Raw genomic sequence first — 26,866 nt, forward strand, 5'->3', positions numbered from 1 at the left:
TGCAGTTTATATACCTATTAAAATATTTCTTTTTAATGGATACTTGTTTCCTGGTGATGATACTTTAAATTATTAAGGCCTAACAGTGTTTGTTAAATAATTGATTTAAGGGTGTATTAGACACAGATGGGCCCAAAAGATACAAACATATGAAAAATTATATGAGGCCTTTGACAACAGTGAAATTAAATTAATAGTAAAATTGGATTGAGTTAATCAATTGAGTAAAATGACAGGAAGGTTGCATAAGAGAGCTGGAACTGAAGGAGTTTCACAGTAATGAGTTTCTGCAGTGCAGCTGCTACGCGTTTGTGTAATAACAGAGTTGATGAGCAGCTAATTTGTATGAAACTGGAAGCAAGTTTAATGTTGTTTGGATTATAACAGAAGTGTGCATGAGCACTACATGCAGGAATTTCTCAAAGCTATTAGTGATGGGTTTGGCATATCAGTATGTGGTCAGGAAAAGCCACCGGCAGAGTAATGGAAAACTCAATAACCACATTTTCTTTCCCTAACCTTGTGCCCTTCCTATGGCTTCCAATGCTATTTTTTATTTGAAAAGAGCAAGAGAAGGTGGGACTACAACATTATGTCAAACCCGCCCAGTCCTACTCGCTTTCCATCCTTGGCAACACACCTGTGTCAGAACAATGTATTAACGGAGCAAGGAATACTCAAAAAAATCCAAACAACTTCTCTTCGATATATCTGTATAAGCTGCAGGTGCCGTGGGAAACAAAGAGGCAGACATAACCTCATCTTGGAGGAGTACAATAAAGAGCATGTTTTCTCAGCTGAAAACATACAGATTTAACAACAGCCACTCCTTTTACCAACATGGCAGTATCAGTAGGTGTTCAGTTTAAAACTTTTTAAATTATGCACCAGTCTTACAAATGGCAACTAAATATTTTATTCTCCATGTCATGCTTTGTTTCAGCCAGTAACAATACTTCTATTTCTTGAGAAACACATTTTTTCTGGATCTCCAGTTGAACATAAATGTCATGTGTTCTTTGTCAAGAAAACACATATCCCCCAAAATTTGAAACCATAAATGGACTAAAAATAATCACTATCTATGACTGATCAGCATGGAAAATGGTAGTCAATAGAAAAATTTAGGAAATATTTAATTAGATGCACATGGGCTCTATGCACTTGAGTGAAAAATTGCTGTGTCCATAACCTCCAGCACAGCTTGTTAGAAATGTACATATTTTAAATCAATAAAGCCACATTTATTTTAATGGGACATGCATGTGGTTAGATGAGAATAAAGCATATTACGACACCTACCTATGCTTGTATGCTGGCTATCTGTTGTTCATAGTCAACTGTCTGTGCCTGATCTAAGCTTTTTGAGTCCAACAGATTTTTGAAAATACTGTCAAGGTAAGGGGGACCTGTAATCGCTAATGGAAACAGGCAGTGCAGCCAGGTTGCAAGCATAACAGGGCCATGTACAAAGGAACCAGTCCCCTGGCACTGCAAGCTGAGGATTCAGAGCTGCTCTTGCTCCATGGGAAAGTGACTTCTGTGGGCTGGCTGGATTGTAAAGCTCTGGAGTTGATATAGAAGGAAAACACGTATTATTTTTCTTCTCACACTATGTTGTGCTACTAAACAAATAACAGGAATCATTAGAGCAGGAAATTTGGAAATAAATAGGATTTTACATGTGAGTATACACAAACCTAGTACACGGTAAAATAATAGTAATTAGTCATAAAACATGATAACACAGGTTTGTTTGTTTTTTAAAGTTTAAATCTCTTAATAGCAAAACCAGAGTCAGAGAGTCAGAGCATCATTTTGAAAATTACAGATAAGTGCAGCACTGATGTAAGTCAATGCAATCCACTGACTCCACTGGAGTTTCAGCAAAGGAGGACATCGCTGACTTTCCTCTGTGGTCCCATCTGTCCCGCACTTAAAACTTCATAGCTCCAAAGAACAACATGGCAGCGGCAGCCATCTTCATTACCCGTTCAGGTTTAAGTTCTGGCCCTGGCACTCCCACAACTTCCTTGCCTTAAATATAGGAAGATTTCCTACGTAGCTTGTCCTGTGCTTAGTCCCTTTCCTAAGCATCCGCGGCTGATTACTGCCAGAGGCAGAAGGCTGGCCAGCTCTGAGCTAGTCCTCCAGGCTGCAGGATCTGAAGCTCCACTCCAGCTCCACTGGAAATCAATGGTAAAATTTTCCTTTCAGCCAAGAAATGTGCAAAGAAATCATTTTCTTTGAGATTCCACAGTTAAAGGCATTTGGTGATGCTGAGACTTCTAATTTCCAGTCCATGCCAATCTGAACAATGCAGACCCATAATTACATGTAAGGAAGTTTTGAAATTGACAGCTCAGATTTTCTTGGCCATGTTCTATGAGATCAATTTGTTTCTCATATCACCACCTCTAGTCAATTATGAATATTTATTGCAAGATGTCAAGCAGTAATGATCACTGGGTAATACAGAAACTAGAGACAGGTAGGCATATGGTTCTGATAATCCAAGATCTGTATCCGCATAAAAACGTTCTTCCTTGAATTCAGCCTCAAGGTTGATGCATTCCCTTGAACTAAAATATCCTCTCTGTTATTTACTGCATTACTTAAAAAAACAGCTTTCCTATATTTAGAGAGCCTCATAAATGGCATACTTTGCTGTGCGATGTACTAGCCTGTGTGCTGAAAAATACACCACTACGCTTTACCAGATGTCAGAATTTAAAGCAGATCTCAGCTCTTTCTGCATCGGAAGACAGACGGAAAACTGGCAGCTCATGCCACTGCAAGCTGAACTACTGTTTTTTTCTGATTCATTTCATTGTGGCTGCAGCAACTTGTTGGTTATTAAACCTCAATATAATTATCTGGACTGAGATCTCTTCGGTTTTGATTTTCTCTCCCATTTTTTATTATTATTTCCAAAATAGAGGCTTTATGGTTGCCTGCTCTTTAAGGGAGAATATACAATTATACAGAATCACAGAATGTCTGAGGTTGGAAGGGACCTCTGGAGGTCATCTAGTCCAGCCCCCGGCTCATGCAGGGCCACCAGAGCAGGTTGCCCAGGACCCCGTCCAGGCAACTTTTGAAGATCTCCAAGGAGGAGACTCCACCACCTCTCTGGGCAACCTGTGCCAGTGCTCAGTCACCCGTACAGTAAAGAAGTGCTGCCTGATGCTCGGATGGAACCTCCTGTGGTCCAGTTTGTGCACATTACCTCTTGTCCTGGCACTGGGCACCACTAAGGAGAGCCTGGCTCCATCCTCTTTGCACCCTCCCTTCAAGTATTTATAGACATTGATAAGATCCCCCTGAGCATCCTCTTCTCCAGGCTGAACAGTCCCAGCTCTCTCAGCCTCTCCTCGCAGGAGAGGTGCTCCAGTCCTTCAGTCACCCTGATGGCCCTTTGTTGGACTCTTTCCAGTATGTCTGTGTCTCTCTTGTACTGGTGAGCCACAACCGGACAGAGTATTCCAGGTATAGCCTCACCACTTCTGAGTAGGTGGAAAGTCTAGAAGCTGTGAATGCATACGGTCTCTTTTCAACCCATCCGGGGTCACTGGGAGGTAAAGATAAACACTATATTTAAAAATTAAATATGCAATGACAATTCATCCCTATCATGACACCAGATTCTTTGTGGAACCATGGATATCTGGGAGAAGGAAACGGAGAAGCAAAGGACTGACTGGTAAATGAACAGATCCTTTACCAACATTACCGATACACGCTTTGGATAAACTCTGGTATTTGCAGCCTAGTATTTATGCTGCAAAGGCACGTGTACATGCCACAGATGGTTCAGAGAGTGGTGCTGAAAATGAAGCTGTACATGGCACATCAGACTACTGGGAATTAATCTGTGATCTGCTTTCCTGGAGTAAATTGCAATGTTACTATACAACTTTGTGTATCCTCCAAGACCAGAAGATGTAAGTTGTACCCTGACTGGCACCTCTGTGGAACGAAATGACATCCATATCTTGTTTTCTAGGGGGGAATGGCTTACTCACCATGCTGAGACCAGATTAAGAAAAGGCATCTGGGGTTCAACTGAATTCTCTGTTTCTGAGAAGAAAGTAAGTAAAACAAAATAGAAAATAATGTGTGTGCACGCGCTACAAATAGGTCACCTTTACATTTTCTCTCCAGGTTTACCAGAGCCACTTCAATTTTTACAGCCTGTTCTACCTGCTCATTGTTTCAATGTTCGTCAGTGGCACAGTTCTTGGCTATGTTCCACTTATTAAATTATGACCTACTGAAATAACTCATCTCTCCTAGTTTCTGTTAATTATAAGGCTTCCAGTGGCTACTACAGTATTTTGCTCGGGGACAAAGAGATATCCTTAGCTCAGCATGCAATGGGGAATTTGTTTGACTTTGGCAAATGTAAAAGAATGGGAATATTTTTTCTCGGTTTAGGAAACAATTTAGCAAAGCCTTAGGTATGCTGTACTGAAAGTATTCCATGTTCATACGGGTTCAGAATCTAAGGCATGCCCTGACACAGTTTTTAGAGGTTGAGAATGTAAAACAGCTAAAAGCTCTTCTTGCCCTTTACCTGTTAGTGGATTTTATTACTGCAGATGTACATGGTTGTTGTTATTATTGTTGAGGTTGGGGTGGCTTATGAAAGGGGAGGGAAGAAAGGGATGAAGGAGACACCAAGAGCAGAAAGGATTCCCATTTCCACAGGCATTCCAGGCTACGAGACGGGACAAGGCACAGCCTGTACAGAGAGTGTGGTGTGACAGGGGGGCTGCACCCAAGACCATGGGAAGAGTCTAAGACTCTAAATACAAATGGTTCCAAAATGCTGTAGCAATGAATCCAGTGCATGAAATGCATTTTAACATGAACTGGTTTGAGGTACATATGTTAAATTGGTCTCTTACATGTATTAAGAAGAGCCTGAGAAAAAGACTTTGGTTTAAAGTGCAGGATATGAAAGAAATCTGTCTACTTTTTTGTGTGAAACTGAACAAGTTTTTCACTCTTTCCAAAGATTTTTGAAAGCTTTTTACTCTTTCAGGAAAGGTATGAGTGCATAGCCTATGTCTCAACCAAAAGCTAAAAAGCAAACAAAAAGAATCCCAGTTCCTTCTTCTCTCATTCATGTCTTTCCAAGGTTCTGCATGAGAAATACTACACTAAGAGTTTCTTAACTGTGACAGTAATTTCAATGTGAATAAAAAACTTAGAATGCAAATAAAAAAAAATCCAATGGGATTTCATGTATATACGTTTATACACTCTGATTTGTGTCAATAAATGGCCTCATGTTAATAATACCACATAGACTAACATTCTTCTGAACTTTATTTTATAATGATCACCTAGCATCCCTTGTGCCTCTAAACATCCCCTGAGGTAAGCACCTAGCTAGTAAAACAAAAAGGAGCTAAACAAGCAAGTATTTCATAGCTACAGCAGAACCACCCAGGATGGAGCCAAATCCCAGTAGTCTCTAGTAGTTAATAACCACTGGGAGAGTTAAATGGGAATTATGACAGGATTGTATAAAGTCCATCATTAGCACCTCCTGAGTGTTTAATAGTTGATCTGAAGCTAAAGAAGTACACTATATTTATATATATATATTATTTTTTTTCATGTGCCATTTCATTTGTACTTTAGTCTTGATGAATAAAAGAAATCAAAACTATCGTGTCAGTTGATGTTACTTGCCAAATTTTATGGGTACATTCTAGTGACATAGGGCTTAGTTTTATTTTTTACCCACTTCCCTTTTTCTAATATCTTTCCTGATATCCTGTTCCACTATTGCTTAACCAGCCATTATCTTTTAGAAGTAAAGCTAAAATGAATGACATTAATGTGGACAGCATAAAATATTGACATAGTTTATTAAATGAAGGAATAGGCCAGGCCTTATTGGTCTGTTAGGTTGACCAATTTACTCTTTCACTTAAAATTACTGATATTTCCTTACCATGATCTGTATATACAGGCTATGTTTAACTCTGTTTGAAAGCAACACAAATGTAATACACAGTATGTTCTTATTCACCCCCTGTTCTGAATTACTAGCAATTCAAGAATAGCTAAAATTGATGGTTCCAAAAATTGGAAAAAGGAATGAAAAAATGGAACAAGGTGACAGATTATCATCTTAACACAATTAACTGCTACCTATGAAGCCAGTATGACCCAATGGCATTTTTAAAGAGAAAGAATTATCCTCAGGCATTTTTCTGCTCAGGCTATTTTGGATGTTTCTCCTCTTCCTTGCTTGGTCCAATTTTAAAGGTCCAATCCTGATGGAACTGCTGAGCACTCTATCATTGGTTTTAGCAGAACAGAAATGCTCTTTACACCTCACTAAGGTTTGTCAAGCATTGCAGAATTAGGTCAAGTAATTAGTCACTGTCAGACAAGATCAAATGTCAAAGAAGTAGCCTTTGAAAGTTCACCTGCAGGTTACATACTCAGCTCCCTCAATGCCTAGAAATGAAACTTAATGCCATTTAGTAAAGTTGCTATTACTTTTACAATAGTAACTAGGAGGTCCAAAATCAGATCAGGACCATGTCACTTCAGACATAATTTAGTGGTCTCTAAAGGGCTCACAGCGTGCAGAGATTATAAATAGTAATGATGAAGGTATTCTTTCTGTCCCCATGGACTCCATGCAGAGAGGAGGCAAGCAGATTGTCAGAGTCGCAAAGACGACAGCAGCAGAGCCAAAAAATCAAACTCAGGGTTCTTGAATTTAACAAGATCATCTTTCTAATGAATTGTACAAGCAAGTTAAGACAAACATGCAACTACTCAACTGGAACTCCTATATTTCCCCATATGAAATTTTACAGCAAATTGACAAAGACCTGTTCTGAAAAATCTGCCTTAAAAAATAGTTTGGGGTACCAAAGAAAATCAACGCTCACCACTTCCAGCTATATGCTCTAAAAAAATAATAAAGAATCAAGCTAGTATTCACAGATTATTATTTTTTAGTAGTTCTGGCCTTGAAGCAGCAGTTCCCATTCCCAATATTATAGGGAAGGAGGAAGGCAGAAACATATCAATCACTCAACAAAGAGGCTTGTCAAAGAGTGGGCATTTTTCTTTTGTAGCATTTTCTTCTCAGCAGCTGCCCACGTACAGCCTATTGGGAGATATCTCAGGTGTCCGTCAGAGTATTTTTCTGTGTTCTCTTCACTGTTAGTGCTTGAGCTTAATTTATTTGTCAAGTGCTCATTTGGGAGTAGGGCAGTGGGGGAGAACAGGGAGAAACGTGCACATTTCATCGTGATACTACCCCATCTCCCTGCTTTCTGTCAGCTTGCAAATATTTACATCAGACCTGCTGGATTTTTTCATCTTTTAGGATTTTTTGTAATTAATTCCGTCTCAATATTCTCCTCATTTCCATACTTTTCAAATGTCATTTCATCTCTTTTGATCTGCTTCCATTTCTTTTCTCCCTTTTCCCTCTTTGCCTTCATGCTCTTTTTGAATTTTGAAATGGATTTTATTGGTTGATAGAGGCATTTGAAATGCTTTCAGAGGCTGGGCCTTGGAAACACAGGATAGCAGATTGCTTAATCACATTTCTCACCTAGAACCTGTATAATAAGCGTGATACATAGGGTGTGAGGCTGCAAAGCTACTCGTGAAGACGAACTAATGGACCTTGGCCAGCCTTAATTAGAATTTCTAAGCCAAACCTTTCGCTCCTCTGGCCATGAGGGTGTCAGCCTATCAGTTTTATAACAGCTGCCAACCTCCTTGGACTAGTTTATCTTCATCTTTCCTATTTTGTGTGTTGACAAGGCACCAAAGGAGAGTTACTTCCCAGCAGCAAAGGGGCTCTCCGCTCTGCAGGCAGAGCAGAAAGTGTCTCTTCTCTGTGGGACCTGATCCTACCCCAAGAGAAGCCATCAGCGGCATCATCCACTGCATGCCTGACTCCCTACACCTTCAGATTCAGCAATTAAAAGAAAACCCACAATCCTATCAAAACAAAACAAAACACACACACACACAAAAAAGCAAACAAACAAAAAAACCCACCCACAACCACAACAAAAAGCCCTCTACACAGTCACTTCAATAAATCCATTTTGGTTGCGTTGGCCCCCCAGCATGAATTACCTGCCTGTTAAAGGGGATAGGGTGAAAAAACCTTTTTTGCTGTTTCAAACTAATTCAGGAAGGTTTATCAATTGCGTATGTGTTTCCTAGTGGAAAGCTTCCAACCAGCTGTGCACCATGTAAATCAAAAAGTGCCTTCTCAATAACAAAAGGCTTGTTCCAATCAGGATGGGCTCATAAAATTGCTTTCTGCTTAAGGATAAAGAGAATTGTGGTTTAGGTATGTAAAAAATGTAAATATATCTCTCCCTCTTTTGTTCTTTCCCAGCCAAAAGCATTTAAAGAGAACCATCTGTTTTCTTGCCACATAAAGAAAAAAAATTAGGGTTACCAGGCGCTTTGCTCATTCATCTGATTTTGCCTTGAGTGAAATGTTGGAGAACAGTACCCATTTGGGCAAAGGTTTCAGTTCTGCCACTGGCTACAACAAAAGCTGCTGTTTCTATCCACCCTGAGGCTTGTTTGTCTCAGGGGTTTTTATTTCAGCTAGACTTGCAAAAGAAATCACGCCATTCTAGTGCAAAATGGATGGGATTTCCTCGTTTTAGTTTATTATCTTCATCTATTTCTCTCCATTAAAGGAGAAAGGTCTCTCTCATCCTCCTGCCCTCCCCTCACCCCCAGAGAAAGTCGCAATTGTACCATTAAGCCTCGTGTGCTTTGCATATGCAAACACAAACACAGTGCTTACAGGAAAGATCTTTGCTATCCATATGTTCTTCTCCTTCCCTTTACCTAAACCAGACGATTACCTCAGCAGCTCAGCTGTGTTATTGAGACATTTCAGCGTGAAATTTGTTTTTCCTCACTGAACTTTAAGCGGAATTTCAAGTGCCAAGTCTCCAAAGCCAAGTGGGGCTATTAAGAGATAATTACTAATTATGCTAATTTGAGAAGTTGTGCTATTTCTTTCCCTGGTCATTTTATCTGCAGCTCTCCTGAGAGAACAGTCCCCATTCAACGTTAATAACCTTTCCCTGCTAAGCATTCAATGGAGGACAGTGTGTCCTAAACCTAGGAATATTTTACAGTTAATCTAGATACGTGGCTGTAAATTGGAAAGAGAAGCAAGTTGCACTAATGCTAATGACTTGCATTATTAATTTTTTTGCAGTGGCAGAAATATCTGATTCCTCTCCATTCATGTATTGATACAGCCTTTTGCTGATGGTTTTATTTTAAATGAAAGTCCTCAGTGATTTGAAGTGTTCTGTATACCGATAATATTTCTCAGTAATCATTTTCTAATCCTACCTATTGCAAGCTCCCATAATGATAGATTAAACCAGAGAACAGATATGATTTGCATTTTCTACATTTCTCATTTATTTTTGCCTTATTTATGTAAAGGTATGAAACAGCTTTCCCAAGTTCTATACGTGGCTTTTTTACATTTTCGAGAACATGTTTATTAGGTTGATCACATTAATCTGTTGAGTACAGTGCCCAAATAAGAGGCTTTATTATTATTTTAAATAAAATAACAACTTGAGGTGTGGGTGGTTTTTATTTATTTATTTATTTATTTATTTTCTAATATATAATTCCATCCCTGTTCTATGGCAAAACATACACATTTTACATCTTTTACATTTCTGATTTATTTATGAGGTGGCAGTACTGAGAGCCTCCTTGGGCTGGCTTACCTTTCAAACACAGAGGCACTGAGACAGTCCTCCTGCTGCACTACTTGTTGCCAAAATCTTGTTGCCCTGCTCCTCAGAACGGGTCTTTCCAGGTAAGACTGTGATAGTCTCAGATGGGGTCCAGTAGCAGAGCGCGAGGAAATTTTGGCCACTCTGACAAGAAGGCAAAGGCCTGCTCCTGCCACACTGGCTTGTGTCGTTATCCTACCTTGCTGTGTCAGAACAGCTCCTGGGAATAAGAGCTGCAGGGTCACACTCTGTGTTTATAACATCATTAACACCATTAATATTCAGTGTGGGGCAGTGACATCTGAAACGGGATGATGAAAACAGTTGCAACTGGTGTGGCTGAAGTCAGGAAGGGCAAGGTCCAGCACGCATACACAGGCTGCTTCTGCCTGCAGCAACAGCGCTAATGAGAACGGTGGCTTGTTTCTGGGGTAAGTAAACTCCTGTCTTGAAGTTCATCATCTAGCTTGATAGCTTGCTAAATGTTGCACCAGCAGGGCTCTTTAATTAGTAGAGGCATACTGAACTCCATGCTTCAAAGCCACCGCCACTGATCCAGGTACTGGAGACTCCTCCGAAGGCCAGACACTGCCCTTGGCTCCCAGAAGGAGATTTTTGGCTGAGTTTACCACCATGAACACCAGCTGCAGGTGCTCCAGCAAGCTAGTAATGTAGGTATGTCATTAGTTTTGGCCTCACACTGACTGCTGAAGACAGTGGGGCATAAATCAGGTACCGATGGGTGCCAACCACTGTGGTACTGCAGCTCAAGACAAGACTGCAGAAAACAGGAAACATACTTTTGTTTTGTTTTCCCTCCAGAAATTGTGGCTATGTTTGAGACTTTTTTTTTCCAGTTTGCAGCACCTAGTTGCAAACTAACTAAGCAAAGATCCCCCTCAAGCAACCAAAATAAAAATGAGGATCAAGTGATAGGAAAACAAAGGCTAGCAGTTCATACTTTAATTTTTCACTATTTTTAAACTATATACAGGCCTAAAGTCAGTGGATACATTTTTTAAAAGGCACAGAATGTAAATATTCAAATTCTTGGGTAGCACCTATTTCTGGAAAATGTAACACCCAGCCCTCAGACTCCAGCTCAGTACTCCCAACGTAGCAGTGGGTGGACTGCATTCACACGAGACATGAATTAGGTCCTAAAAATATGTCCTAGTAATAAAGGAAGAGATAATTTTAAGTTGCAGCATTGCTAATTTTAAAATAGAGCTTGCTTTATTTGAAATCCATTTTGCAAGTGTGCGAACTGCCCCCGAGCCCCACGTGAACACCAAGTAATAGACACATCCTCCCTGCTGATGGGGCTAGGAGCACCACCACGCCACGGTGCTCCCACACAGTGCTCCCATCATATCACCAAAAAACATGTGGCAAACGTGGCTGCAGGACTCCCCACCCAGCAGTACATCCATCAGCAGTTCATGTGCAAGTACCTCCAGGAGACCTGCTGCTATTTGAACCATCTCATGACCACCCCAGCATTTCAGCAGCACACGCTGAACTGAAGTCATTGACCTGCACCTGGATAGACAAACAGGGTTCGTGGACTTCTTCATAAAACAAACTTTCTGGCCATGCATGGTAAAAAGCAAGTACAGAAGACAAGATTGCTGAGTGTCTCGTGTGTGAGCCTCATCATCAGCTCTCCCTCTGGAGTACAGATTTGTTTGTGCAGTCTTGCATTCTCCCAAGCACCACCAACACTGTGTCTTCTACAGAAATGTTTTGTTACCCCCAAAATTTAGTCTAACCAAGCTTCATTAATCAGTGGCTCCTTCCTGATAACACTGTTGTCCAAAGACAGCAGCTGAGGGGACCAACCAACAGAGTAGAGAGGCTGAGAAGGGAGTGATACATCTGGGCAATATGAGGCTGTAAGTAAACATCTGTGAGACAAGATCTCTTAAAAAAGAAACAGAAAGATGCAGTCAGGGGAAAAAGGTACCGTATCTCTGGAAAGGCCTGCTGGAATATTTAAAATTAGTTCTTCCTGGAGAAAGAAATGAGCACTAGAGACAATTTCAAAATGCTTCATGGGCTCCATTGGTCACAGACACACTTATTCTGTGCACTTTGGGAAGCCAGCAACTGGAATCAAAGCTCCAGGAAGGCACCTCACATTTCCAATTCTGAGACAAAGCTTTCTGCACCTGCTATTACTTATTCATGTTTGAAATTAATTTTTAATATAGTATCTGAAAAGCTCATGGGTAACCACATAAGAGTTGTTAAAGAAAAAATAAATTTTAGAAAATCAGATGCTCTTTTCATTCCTCTTAAATCTACATAATAAAAATACCCATAATGATAGTATTTTACAGTATTAATCCAAAACCTGCAGTAACCCTATTGAGAAGCATTTGGAGCTCTCACTAAGGAGAACACTGCAATAGATTCTGGGAGGCCCAGACTGTGCAAGTAACAGAGCTGCCAGGGACCCAGCAGCCAGCTGTAAGCAGTAACATTCCCTCTTTGGCCCACTTCGGACTGAAGAGAACAGAGTCCTTTGGACAAAGAACCCCACGTGGGCATTAAGTGCAGTAGAAATTAAACAAGCAATCACTGTATAAATTGTGTGACATTCTGAGATAAGTGAGTTCCATTTGGAGAAATAAATCTTTGTGCTGCTAGTTGGTGCTTGAGAGGGTAACTAGGACAGTAGGTGGGATGAGTAAAGAAATATTTTGTCACTATTTTATCTGTCCTGACAAACATGGTGTCTTGGTAAAAATTGTCCTCTACTATCCCTTCATGCTGTGAATCCCATGGTTTCCTACTGGAAACAGGTAACGGCAAATGGGTACTTGATCCCCTTTCAATCCCTTGAAATCTTGATCCCAACTGCTTCTAAAAATATGCACGGCAGGTGTAATGGAGAAAATGCTCCCCAAGCAAGCTCTGAGCAAACTGTCTTCACATAGAAATCTGGACAAGCAGTTCAGAGAAGCTTAGATGTGAACTTCTGACAAGGGACAAACCTTTCACTGCCACCTGCAGTTCTGCAGCCTGCAATCCCTTCACCCAGGACCCAAGTTTCAGTCTCACTGCCACTGCCCTCTGACCTGAGATTGCCCAGGGTAAACCCATGCCGTGCACTTACATCCAGCATTTGTCCTGACCCAGGCTGGGACCAACCACCCAACGGGACACAGTGGCAGAAATGAGGCCAAAGGGTGCCTGTGCTCCCCTTGAAGTTGAGAGCCAGCATCCCCTTGGGTATCAAGGGGTCACCAGCCCCTGCCCAGCCTGTCCTCCTGGGGCAGGAACACCTCACCTGGGCTTTTGGCTGCAATTGCTACAGCCAAAATTCCTGGTGCAGCTGCAGGCCCTGCCATGTGATTTTTCTGAAAACCACAGATTTTGGCATTCAGAAGTTGGATGGCTGGATGAAAGTGTTAGATGTATTTACGTTTCATGCGTATACAAATATATGAATGTTTCTATCCCACATATTTGTGAAGAAAATTTGAAAATAATCTGATGAAAGCTCTGCAAAGAAACAATTTGTCATTACCCTCTCAGGGTCATTACTGTCTCAGGATAATTACTCAGGGTAAATACTGCCATTACTCCCAGTCAGTTTCTTTAAGTTGATTTTTGGAAAAAAAAGGATATTTGAGGTCCCAAAGTCTACAGTCTACAAAGGCATATGAGTGGTGGATTTCCTAACTTCTCATTATTTCCCACCTGCATGGATTTCTTTCAGCTAAGAGCCCAGATAACACAGTTAACATTTCATGCTTAAAGAACCACTCATAATAAAGAATAAACAATAATTATGATAGTAACAAGATGCAAAGAAATGAGTTATGAGGCAGACGTTCAACGCTGTCCTTTCAGCTGAGGCTATAAATGGTCTGAGCCTAAGAGAAAGATTCAGAACCTGAAACTGAGGGGCTGATAATTAATCAATTATAATGGCATAGGGGATTACAGTGTGTGGTCGAAACACACTGAAAACAGAGACAAAGAAGGATGGACAAGAGTGTGGAAGCAGCACTGTCACCTCTACACAAGCTTGTACAAGTGATGTAGCACACGCAAAACATACTTAGGAACAAAAGAGATACTACTACTACAACAACAAAAAGGCAACGTTATGGACCAAACCAATTCCTGGAAATTTGGCCCAATGTTTATTAAAAAAATAAGGATTTGACTCAAAGTCTTTATGAAACCTGGGACAAAACTTCCATGAGTTCAGCCCTTTATATGAATATGCATGTACGTTAATGTACGCGTTGCTGAAGCACGTATTGGCACATTAATATTCATAGTACTAGAGTGTCTGTGTTTAAGTATATAAATAGAAATTGAATATAAACATATGCATTCATAGCTTTGAAGTTTCATTAGTAACAAAACAGCGTAGAGAAATTATTAGCATTTTTACATGATGATTTCTGTTTAAGTCAAATACTGAACTGCTACTTACTAACAAGGCATTCAACAGATGGGGAGTCTAGACTGATATCTTCTGTGGTATGCAAGTGTATTTTTAAACCTCCTATAACATTAAATTCTGATGCTGTACTGTAGGAATGAAATAAAGTGCTTTCCTGAGCGTGCAGTTTTAACTTCCTTGCTTTCTTTTTGAAATTCTAATTTGGCAGTGATGCATTACTGACAGTGCCAGTTAGCATGACCGTAACCTGCATAAAGATTACCACTGAGGTCAATCTGCACAGCAGACAACATGACCACCCATGGGAGAATGACCCATGGGATGAAGGTCCCCATAAGCGGTAGTGCCCGGTGCTTCTCAAAGAGAGAGATTCCCACGTGACAGTGCAGGATCAGGCTCCTATTCTCTTCATCTTGACTCTGCTTTCAATCTTTCTTTTCTAGTGGAAACAAAAAAGGAAATAGTGCTTTTGTTCACAAATTCACAACAAGCAATGTTGATGCATGCATATTACCTACTCAACAAAAATTAAGCTATAACCTTAATGTACATAATGGATGACAGTGATCATTACACAAGCGAAGAGAGAAAACATTTCCTAGATCTTTTCACTGTTTTGGAAAATGAACACAATAAAATCATATCCCTTTAGTAATACTGCTGCATACTCTTCATGCAGTTTTAAACTATATTATTTAGATAGCATTTATTTGTGTGGTTCACTGCTTGCCCTAAGAGACATTCATTTGTTCAAAGTATGAACTTATTCTAAATTTAAAATGGTAAAAGCAAACTAACATAAAAACATAATGAAATCACCTTTCAATCTGCTTATGTTCTCACTTTCCATACAAACCTCCATCATAAAAATAATTCCCCAAATTTCTCTGAGATTATTCCAACAAATCCCATGCCTATCAAATCCTAAAACATGCTCCACCTGCTAGTGAAACTATCACAGTAATTGTCTGGGCTTTTATCTAATGAATATGCATGAAAGCAGTCAACACGAAATTCAGACTTAATCTACATTACTGGGAAAAGTTTGTGAAACAAGCTGTTGCATGGAAATTTATGTAATATGTTGTCAACATTCAGCAGAGACAAGCTGTCTGTTAGGACTGACAGACACCAGGTTCCTATATTCAATCAGTAGCCATATTATTGTTACCCTCATGCCATGCTTTTGGTCACAGATGTGCTGACAGCATCCCATCTCACTGTGCTGGCTGCCTGTGTGTCATGTCTATGCCCTGACTGTGATGGTGATTACTGAAAAGTCTTTTTGCCATGCAGGTTTCAGTGAATCATCCTCATCTGTTCTCTGACGCACAAACTCACGGATACCTGCCGGAGCACAGGGAAATGACAGATGGAAATTCAGTGTGCTATGTACTGGCTGCAGAGACATCCATGCAGGCTGCACCCACAGGCAGGTATGTGCCCTATGCCAGGGTTTGCAACAACATACAACAGCACAAACCAACAGAAATCAAGTGATTTGGAACCAAGATTAACAAAGTACTTCTTCCACCCTACAGCCTACATACAATACACACTGCTTTTGCTCTAATTGCTATTGGAAGGATAATCTTAGCCCCTTACCTTGATTTTTTTTTGCCATCTCCCATTTCTGTCTAAACAGGATTGAAAACAACTTTACACAGCAGTGTCACAGAAACATTTCTTCAGACGAGGAAACGTTAAGAGGATCAGTTTAGATTAGGTAAAACAGAATGAGACTGGAGCCCTAACTGCATTAGAAATTTCTCTACCTATAGAAAAAATAGTAAAAGAATAATAGCTTCCTATACAGTTCCTGATTACACAGAAAATTTAAGCACCTGCATATCTGTATGCAGATCTTGCTACTCATTTAGTGCTTTTCTGAACAGTGGTGGAATGACTGAAGTGAGTTGGCTGAATCAAGGCCACACACTATCCTGAAGACCTTTTGAGATACCAGTCTGATCCGGTCACCACTTTCACATACTTTCACTGTTATAATTTGTACAAATAACAGCTAGGGAGGATACACACAAAGATACTGAGATAATGACAAGAACAAGAGGTGTTTGGGTAAAAAAATAATGACATTTAAGAAGTGCAAATATGTGATAAACACAGATTTGAGTTTACATACACTATGCTTTGCTCTTAGAGTGGCTTTTTGCAGCCTTTGTAGTTATCTTAATCATTAATATAATAGACTGACATGGCCTGTACAGTGTTTAATCCACAGACCCTTAAAAAAACACTCTAAAAGACCCAAAATAATTTGTAATGCTTCTTGCTTTCATTTCATTTTAGAGACTCTTGATGAGGGTTTTTTGTTTGTTTTTTGAGGCAAAATTAAAGTAATATAGGGAACAGATTTGTTAATAATTGTTTTCAACTTCCGGAATTTCCTTCCCAGACTCAGAAACCAGGGCTTTTTATCTTTATTTTTTTTTCCATCTTAGAATTGTCTGCCACATTTTAGTCAAAAAATTATCATATGGTTAAAGAGTACCATCAATTTACACTGGTGTCACCTAAAGTGAAATAATCTCCCGGTCTTCCAAGAAGCATGCACATAGACAAAATCAATGAACTACGGCCAAAGCACTGTAAGCACCGCTACTAAGATTTTTACTGGAGAAGTTACAAAATTTAAGTAACGTTTGCAAAGAATCCACTCCCATGCATCTGTTTAAAAATAAATCAAGCATGCAGGGCCTGCTGCCAGCGCAGAGCTCCGGCCTGCAGCCTGGCCAGGAGTTGTGGCCGTGCTGGGCCATGGCACACCAGGGTCTCGCTCCGGCCTAGCCAAGCAATGCACTGCCACTGCAGGTGTGAGGCAGCTACGGAAGAAAAATATGTAGGAATTACAAACAGGCATTCATCTGCTGCTTGAAACTACACCTGCGGACTCCTGAATGCCTGTATCCATCTAATGAGTGCTTCAGACTTTACTCCAACTCAGTTTCCCTCTCTAAACTGGGAGAAATGTGGCCTCTCTGAGATTTAACAGCAACTTTTCATAAGTACTTTGGGCACATACCTAGCATGATTATATTGATATGTTTTTGGGCAACAAGAGTCGTTGCTAGCTAGGATGAGTCTGAATTATCTGAAGGGAAGGACAAAAAAGCAGTCCAATGTGTCTTGCATCCTAAGTGTAAATTTAATAAGGGGTTCACTGGTAACCTTCAGGAAAGCCTGCCAGAACTTCTTTGCCAATGGTACCATTTCAGAATGCTGAAGTGCTTACAAGTCCACCTTGGTAACTAATCTAGAAAGCAGTGTCCTGTTAAACTGCATGTGCTACAAACCACACTGCTAAACGGCAAAAGGCTGTTTCATTTCTAATCAATCAAAACCAGTGTACATTTTTAAAAATCCCCCCCATTTGTTTTTGACACCTAATAAGCATCTTCTGGGAACTGAGACTGTTAGCACCACACTGCCTGTTTTTTACCTTACAATTTACACTTCGTGCTGTAACATGCAGAGACTCCAAAATGCTTCATCTCTTTAAAAATAAAGAAAAAATGCAGAGCTAACATCTTATTTAGAAAGAATTATTGGCAGAGTAAAAGTTAACCTAGAAAGACTTGCTTTTGACTTATTCTGCAGAATGGAAATGCTTCACATTTATGCTTGAATACTGTATATTCCCTTTTCTTGCCCATGTATAAAATCTAAAGGATTTGCACAGTGAAACTTTTTTTTTAAATCAAATGACTTGTGCTCATGAATTTCAGCTGAAAGCACAAAAAGTGCTCCATGTGAGCACAGCATAAGGTAAAGCAAGCCTCTGTCATACATCTGTAAAAACAAGTCATTATGAATGTGAATTGAAAATGAATCAAGTGTCTCAATTTTAGAAACAGATTTTAGACACATCGGATGCTTTAGCATAAATGGTAAACATGGATCAATCAATAATCTTTGCAGCAGTTGTAGCTGGAGGAGACCTGCTGTCAGTGATATTAGAGAATAGTCTTTTTGTACTGCTTCTTTTAAACTCCTAAATCCACAAGCAGCAAGAGCTGAGCTCCAATTTAATTACTGTCTGCACTGCTCAACAATGGAACCAACACAGACCACTGCGGCTTTGCCCCTTGCCTCCCCAAACTGCCATTCATGCGAACACAAATAGCAATTCATGATGAGGGAGGTGAAATTACAACCTGGACATCAGCTAATGAAAGTTAATTTTCATTAAATATTGTTCAAGGATCCATAGACATTTTTGCCTGGCATTGTCTGGCAGGTCTGCTGGCATGGATGTGAAACAGACCACAAGCTCAGGGTTGCTCCTCTTCACAGTTATGTCAGTTTTTCCATAGGATTCTGCTGGAGAAAGATCAGAACACAAAGAAACTTCAGACCAAATCTGCCTTTTTGATGAAGGTTTGGGATTCCCTGACAGGAATATTACAGGCTCCTGCACGAGCATCTGTCTCTGCCATTCTGAATTACTTAGCTACTCAGAAAACATATGTACAAAATTAGAACAGAAATATACCCAAAACCTGGGTTATAGTAAGTTTCCTTAATTTATCTCTCAATTAAAACATAATAATCTTACAATTCTTGTGTAGTTATGCCTTTGTGGTTTGTCTCTAAGACCTTATTAGATAGAGGGAGATAATACAGAAATCTTATAAAAATGTTTACATATATGCCTACATATTTTAGGTTACAAATTCACACAGCATGCACATGTATAAACACACACATGTTGGAAATGTATTTTATCTTTATGCCTCTAAAAGAAATTATTCAACTTAGTACAAAGATGAATCCCTAATGAAAATAAAGCCTGTAGAGTTCAAAAAATTAAGACCTACTGTCTAATAGGACTTGGTGTTTATTCAGTTACTCTTTTTTTTACACAGCTAGACAGAAATCAAACATCCCTATTTCATACAAAAATCTTTAAGCACAGATACACATGTACATAGCAGCACAGCTCTGCCACTCTGACTCATGCTGAGAAGAATTTTCAGTTGTAATTTTAGTGTGAGTAAGGGCAGCAGCGTAAGGTCTCACACAAAGGTAACACGTTATTAGAGTTGGCTAGATAGCCATCATTTTACATTTGTTAAACCCCTCTATTTAAGGAATAAGTAGCCATTTCACTTGGTAAGAAGCAGGCAATTGCATAAAATTAGTTGTGTATAAATCTTTCTAAGGAGAGGGAGATAAAACGTCTGTCAAAACCTACTTCTTTCTTTCCCACACTCCAGCAGCCTTGACTTCTCATGGTGATGTTTCATTAGCAGGGACAGAGAGGTGACTCTGCTAATAATTTTGAGCACCTCGTAAGGTAGAAAGATGATGTAAGAATGGAGAAAAAACTTTCTCCTGAAGTACTTTGCTGAGATCTACAGTCGCTCACTCCTCCTTCCTGAACTGCACATGAAGCACCATCGCCACACACGACAGGTTTCAAAACAGCACTCCCATGTGGTATGACTCCAGAATCAGTGCAAGGGTTGGTACAGCTTTAGCAACAATTCCCAACACCTGCACCAAGGCGACCACGGTCTGTCGGAGTCATCTACTACACACCATTCATCTCATGGTATGCGTTAGCAGTCACGTCAGTAACTGGCTTTCTTCTGCTTAAGAAATCATGTTTACACAGCTCATTTTCACCCCATGATATCCCACCACTTTGTTCCTTTTGCCAAAAGAAAAGTGGGGGGACAACACATTTTTGTTATCCTTCTAAACTCACCACAGCATCATGGAGATTGGGAATCAGTCTTAATTTCAGCCTGACTTCACATATGGGGAGATGAGTGGAAACAGAGAGGATAAGGACTTAAAGTCATCAGGAAAACCAAGGAAATACACCTGCTTTCCTCCAGCTGTGCTTCCCAGTTTCAGGAGGCACATGGGCAGCCAAGCAGTGCCAGCCTCAGTGACCATGATCAAATAAAGTGTCTACAAATCACCTTTCCTCTAAATCCAAGTCAGGCACTTTCCTGAAAAAGAAGGCTCATATCTCATTAAAAAAAATAAATAAAAATCCTTCCGAACACATGCTAACAAAGCAAGCAGCAAACTTTTTAGCTTTAGTCTCAGCTGAGCTAATGAAGCACCTCCTCTCCCTACACATATCTAAGTTTTGATTTTCCATATCTGGAAGCAATGCATCCCACAGGCCAGCTACATACTGTCTCTAAAGAAAGTCCTCTCACTCCTTCAAAATATGAAGAAATCCAGTTTCCTTAAAGGCCTGTCTTTGTAAGTAAATAAATCAGGAATAAATCAGAGTAGCCTGTTTACTTTCTTTGTAATCTTTCCTTCATTAATACGGTTTTGCTCTATTCCTTCTTATGTTTATCTCCAAAGTAAACAATATGAATCTCAATTTTCTTCCACTAAAATTTTACACATCTCTAATCCCTTTGCCATATGTCTCTGAATCCTCACTATTTCTAGTATACATTTTTGAGCAAGAACAACCAAAATGAAGTAGAAAGCATTCTGCAAAAATATACCTTTCGTTCACTAATGATACCATAATATCTTCAATATTGGGCATCCTGCTCTTTACGCACCCTGCCCCGCTCTCTCCTTCCCTTGTTATCACGCTTTGGTTAGCAGGGATTTTCATTAAGCCACCCACAGCAATGCCCAGTCCTTAGTCCAGAGCAGACATTATTAACTCGGGGCCCAAAAATATGCCTTCATATTTCAAACCCATCATAAGAAGCAAGAAATTTGAGACCAACTGAACAATGATGATAACACCGTCCATTTAAATGCTCTCTGTTAAAGCATTAAATTCGGTTATTTTATGACTCAGGGAGGGCTGCCTATTAGTATGGGCTGACAAGCTGCTTCCATGAGTTAACAAAGTAGTCTTTGTAATATATTACATATCACAACATCCTGTTAAAACACCTCTGGGTTGGCTGCTTCATTTAAAATTCATACAACGGGAAACAAAGGTCAGCTAGAGAAGAAATGTAAGCACTTTTTCCTATTGGAACTTACATGATCTGCAGGCAAACCAAGCTGTTTTACACAAAAAATGTCAAGTTCATCACAGATGCCTCGAGAATGATCTATCTACTGATGCGTATCAGCTTTTTTGTCTGGATAACTAATAGTTTACATGGGAAAGAGTGGTAAACTGCCTGAAAGGTTGTAGAGATAGTTAGCCGTGAACACAGGGATCAATTTAGGTTCATTACTACTTGCAAAACCTAGGCAATATTGGACAGCGGTAATTCAGAAGTCGTACAATTAATGGAGATCAGACAGATATTCTAACTCTCGCCTTTTAATGCAACTTGCTAACCTAAAGGGCATTGAAAGAACCTAAGAAAACGTTTGCACAGACCTTTAGTACCTTTGATATTTCACAAGGCGATTTCATGTGACCTTTAATTTTTAGTGCGGGGTATTCCATTTGTAGGGTATCACTTCAGAAAGGGCTGCTGCTAAGTATTTTAAAAACTCCATTAATATCACTTAAATTGGAATTTATAAGCAAAGCTGTAACAAATCACCTTATGGGAGAATTTCTCCTATCCAAATCACAAAGGAGAAGCCACAAAATTTTAAGCAGTGTGAAGCTATTTCCAACACTATGATATTTTGCCACTGCCTTTAAATGCCTTTGCATCACTACTGAAGAAAGCAAAACATCTGACAATCTGTGCTCAAAAAGCCTGTATCTGTAATTGTTCATTTAAGATATGGTCAACATTTACATTACTGCTTTTTCTGCTTACATGATTAACACTTTGAGGTAAAGTTGAAATATTTTATTCTCTCTCAAAGAGAAATGCACCATTTTATTGTTCTCACACTTATATGCTGTTGCTAGGAAGACAACTGCTATAACCTAATTGTCTGCTATTTAGCTATGGACTCATGAATCCCATATTTTTATTCTAAATTTAAGTTCAGTCATTGTAGCTAATGTCCTTGATGCTATCTCAAATTGCTGTCATTACACGGATCACTAGAAATTGGAGGTAATAGTAAAAAATAAAAGAAAAAGAAAGGTACCAAATTAGATGATGGATAAAGGTTTAATCAATTTAATTTTATCACCAAATCCAGTCCCTTCCCCTCGAGCTACCAGGGGATGAGATAAGCGGAACACATCTTGAAGCATGGCACAATGCTGTTGTGGGGAAGGAGTTGTGTCCCTGAACCTCACCAAGATGAAATGCGCTCATTTATTACTTTGGCATTGCAGGATGATGAAGGACCAAGCTGGTTTCCTCCCTCCGTCCTCGGCACACTATTTCATTAATTTTTCATGAAATTTCATTTCACAATCATTTTTGCCTCTCGCCATCCTTATTTACTTTATTCTGTCCACTTTTATTTCATGTCCCATTATATCAGCAGCAACCCCAGCCATAGCCTTCCACCACATCAGGGATACCTGATTCCCTCCCATTGCCTGCGATTAACTTTAATTGCCAGCTCTATAAAAAGGCATTGCAACTAAGGTGGCTTGCTTGTAGTCTTACACTGCAAAATAACTAAGTGGCATACCCCTCATCACCCATTTCATGTTCAGTTTCTCTATGATGATTTCTAAGAAGTTGCAGGAAGCTGCTGATGTGTGGCCTTTTTAGTATTATCAGTAAATGCAACTCTGCTTTTGTTCGGCCTACTCTTAATCACTCATCTCAGAACACAAGCTTTCTTTCCAAAATCTGTACCGCAGGCTAGCAAGTCCGTATAAAACATGCTGAAGCCACTGTGCTCAATTCTGCCAATACTCTGCCATGTTCCAAAGCATTGGGGAAAACACAACAAGAACCCACAAATCCAGCAATTTCCTTTAAGGATTTAAAAATTTAGAAATTATTTCTTTAAATCATTAGGCAGAGTTTTCTAACTTCTGGTCATTTTATAACCACAAAAAATAAATAGAAAGAAATATCTATTTCTGCTTTTACACAGAGTTAGTATTCAGGTATTCTAGCAACCATCTGTATTTATTTTGCATTAGGTCTCTGAGAAATTAAGAAATTAACTCCCCTGGGAGTTAACATACTGATTTTCTAAGTGACAATGAAAAGATTCCTACCTATACTAATTTAACAAAAAGCTATAAATATCCAGCCAATTTAGTTTTTAACACGCTTTCTGCAAGTAGTGTAAAACTGAATGAAATCACTGGGCTAATACACACCTGCAATGTGATATTCTGTGCACGGACATTTAATGTTAACTCATCAAGGTAGAATATTTATACTGAGTAGTTTTCTGGATTTCATATGCTTAAAATAAGGTGCACACAAATTAATTACAGGACTATGTCTTTGCACACTGGAATCACACTCGAGGTCTTCAGTGCTCTATTTGCATATAGGGAAATTCTGTCTTTTGCAGCACGGCACGTGGGTTTTATTGTTTGTCATAAACACACATGGAAATTTAGTTATTTGAAGAACATTTGCTCTCCTTGCTTGAACTTGCTTACTGTCCCAAAACTCCTATACCTGGATGCTCTGATTTAGAAGGAACGGAGCAAAATGCTATACCCAGATACCTTAATTTGTAATTCACACTACCCAGGACAAAGACATGACTAAAACCACAGAGTTTAAATCCAAAGAGGTAAAAATAATGTTATTAAATAGATAATAGTATTTGCTTCTACTGCTATGCATTCCTAGATGTGCTATGAGGCAACGTTTCAAACTGTTTTTAAGCACGGTTCACATTTAACACTTCTGATATATTAGCGTATAAGTCTGTTGAGCGCACCTCCCTGAACAGTGGGGATGTGAAAGGCAATATTATTTCCTTACTCTGATTACTATTCCATTTAAATTTAAGACTACAATGAATTTCTTTGTGTACATGTGTCCATAGGTATCTGTGTGTCTATGTGTAAATATATAGACATAGTTACATACTTTAAAGCATCTTCTAAAAGTGTTTTTACTATAAATAACAAAATACATGCTGGAGAGCTGTTTAAAGGAGATGCCTTAGGTGTAACTACATAAAAAGATTTTTCACAAGCTATTAAATAGATCAAATCTGCAAAACAGCGGAGCCCACATTAATTCTCATGAAGATGTAGTAATTTGTGAGCCTACTAAACATTGGCTTGACAAGTCTCCAAGAGAGCCAGTTTGTTAAGCAACACCTTTGTATTAGTTAACACCAAATTTTATATATATATATATATATATATATATATATATATATAAATAAACTATAGTAATAGTCATATCTAACAGGTTTTATACTTGGCTTACCATAAGTTAAAGCCATTTTTGCCAACATAAATTCACAGGAATGTGTATTGTTAATGAATATATAGGGTGGTTATATACAAAAGATAAAAATCATACAAACACAAGCATTGCTCCCTATAATTAGTATACTAACCAACTGGTTGGAAAGTGGTTAGGATAGCATGTTTGAAGGAATAAAAAACGAATGCTTCAAATGCACTCTCATTGATACTGGTCAGACAAGTACTTTCTCGAATGCCATCAACCTCCAGCTGTGCATTCTGCAAATAACTGCATTTACCAAGTTATTATTTAGCAAGTTTTTGTGTTTTGTTACAGCATTCAACTTCCACCTTATTTCAGCAAAACATTTGGCAACAAAGAAAGCAGCAAAAAAGCCTTACTGAAAGCCCCTCACTTTTGTCTATTTCTTAGAAAGAAAAACAACACATATAGTTTACCTTTATAACAAAGCACCTTTTCCCCACTGCATGGATTAATGACCACTCTTTTCTCTTGGCCAAGCACAGGGTAGCTAAGGCTAGGCAAAGTTTGCAAACCTCTGGAAAAGTTGTTTTGCTTGACCAAATACAACATACGTCTGCAGAGCACAACTTAAATAGAAGCAGATTTAATGGCAGCTCTCCCTTCGCTTAATATTTCAAAATTTGTTTGGCAATAGTGTAAAACACAGCCTTTATCACCAGCTGTTACAGCACGCTAAAGATGCCGAGTAGCGAGACAAGAATACACACCTACTGGAAGCACGAGCACATTTGCATGCCTGCTGTTCCCTCTTGTGCTCAGGTCACTGTTTGTTACTACAGTTATGGATATTGAGAGTTCAGGCATGAAAGTTGAAACAGTGACAACTGTATGATACACTTCAGCATCCGGCATTTGACCCATTTTCACACAAAACCTGCTTTGACACCCTTCTAAAAAGTTCCCCAATAACACACTTATTGGCTTCAACATAATCAATAACCAAGAGACTCCTAGCTAATGATGTCTCCAAAGGAGGGCTTCTGAAATCAGCAGAACTAATGTATCCAAGTGCCCGCTCGATGGAACTTGTGCTAGTCCCAGGTACTGGTGACAGCGATGGGCTGGGTGACATTTTCTGGTTAGCGGCACCCTTGGAGCTGGCATCACTGCAAGCGGATGCGCTGCACCTGCCCATCTCCGGACCCGCTTCCCCTATCGTTTCACTTTAAAGCGCTCAGTCTGTTAACTTCGGCTTTTTCAGGCAAAAAAACATCAGAAACCAGGCAGTAGTGTGTCATCCTCTCTACAGGAGAAAACAGGACTTCAGAAGAGCTTTTATCTAGGGTACATTCCCTGTTTGCAGTGACACCCTGTAGCTTTACTTTTCATGCTCATGACAATTAGCGCTTTCCTAACAAAGGTTTGCTTGGGGAAGCGGAACAGCCCCCAGAATAGCAAAACTTGGCAGACCTTAATAAAAAAAGGTGGGAAAAAGCCAAAAAGGGGCGGTGTGGGGCTCATCGCCTGCCTGCAGCCGGGGGGCTTGGCGCCGCTTTCTGCCCCTCCACAGCGGGACACCGGGGCTGATGCACCAGAGGGAGCCCCCCGCGGCCCCAAATAAAGAGTGGGGAGCGAGGGGGGTGCGGAGACCCCCCTCTGGCCGAGTCCCCCCGGGGAGAGCCCCATCGGGACCGGTGGACTCCATCCCCAGACAATGACCAGCGTGTCCGCGGAGCGGGCGGCATGAACAAGCACCCAAACAAACAAACAAACAAGGCAAAAACCCACAAATCTCCCTTACCTTTCCTCTTGGATCTCCTCCTCCGCCTCCTCTTGGGCTTGCATTTCAGCTGGCCGCTCGGCCCCCCCGACGCCCTGCTGCTGCCCAGGACGGATGTCATGGCCCGAAGCCGGCCGGAGCAGCCCCGCTCCTGTCCCTTCTCCTCACGCCGAGCTTCCCCCCTCGCTGGAGGCGGCTTTTATAGGGCGCCGTGTAGGGCGGCGCTGCCCGGCGTGGCGGCGAGGGGTCGCTCCTCCGCCCCGACGGGCCGGGGCGATGCCCGGGGGCGGGGGGCAGCCGGGCCGGCCCCTCGCCCACTTTTTTTTTTTTCTTCTTTTTTTTTTTTTTTTTTTTTTTTTTGGCACCTCTACGAGTTGCCCGCAGCCGGCCGAGCTTTGGAACCGACGGTGAGGAGTCTGGGGGAGGCGTGGGGGGGGGGGGGGGGGGGGGGGGAAGGGGGGCGGATTTGCTGCTGCAAGGTCTCCCGCAGCCCAATCGCTCCCGCCGCCCTGCGCTGACATCAGCGCCGCCAGCCCGCCGCCCCAAAACCCGCTCCCCCCGGGCCGGAGCCCGAGCAAGCCCCGAAGCCAGGAGAAGCACCCTGCCCGGGGCGGCTGGCCAGGGGACTCCTGCAGGCAGCATCCCGAGCCCTTTTCTCCCC

The 26,866-nt window shown here is 40.5% G+C and overlaps 1 protein-coding gene across 2 annotated transcripts in view; it reads right to left on the reverse strand.

The window, feature by feature from the left end:
* ADARB2 (adenosine deaminase RNA specific B2 (inactive)) overlaps positions 1-26,489 on the reverse strand; it is a 310,567-nt gene extending 284,078 nt beyond the window's left edge. For both annotated transcript variants that reach the window (XM_040548593.1, XM_040548592.1), the window contains exon 1: positions 26,227-26,489. In XM_040548593.1, the coding sequence (XP_040404527.1) occupies positions 26,227-26,326 (100 nt within the window). In that variant the 5' untranslated portion in view covers positions 26,327-26,489. The remainder of the gene's footprint in view (positions 1-26,226) is intronic.
* Positions 26,490-26,866: the final 377 nt, after the last annotated feature.

This window comes from Cygnus olor, chromosome 2, assembly GCF_009769625.2.
Source record: "Cygnus olor isolate bCygOlo1 chromosome 2, bCygOlo1.pri.v2, whole genome shotgun sequence".
Lineage (NCBI taxonomy): Eukaryota > Metazoa > Chordata > Aves > Anseriformes > Anatidae > Cygnus > Cygnus olor.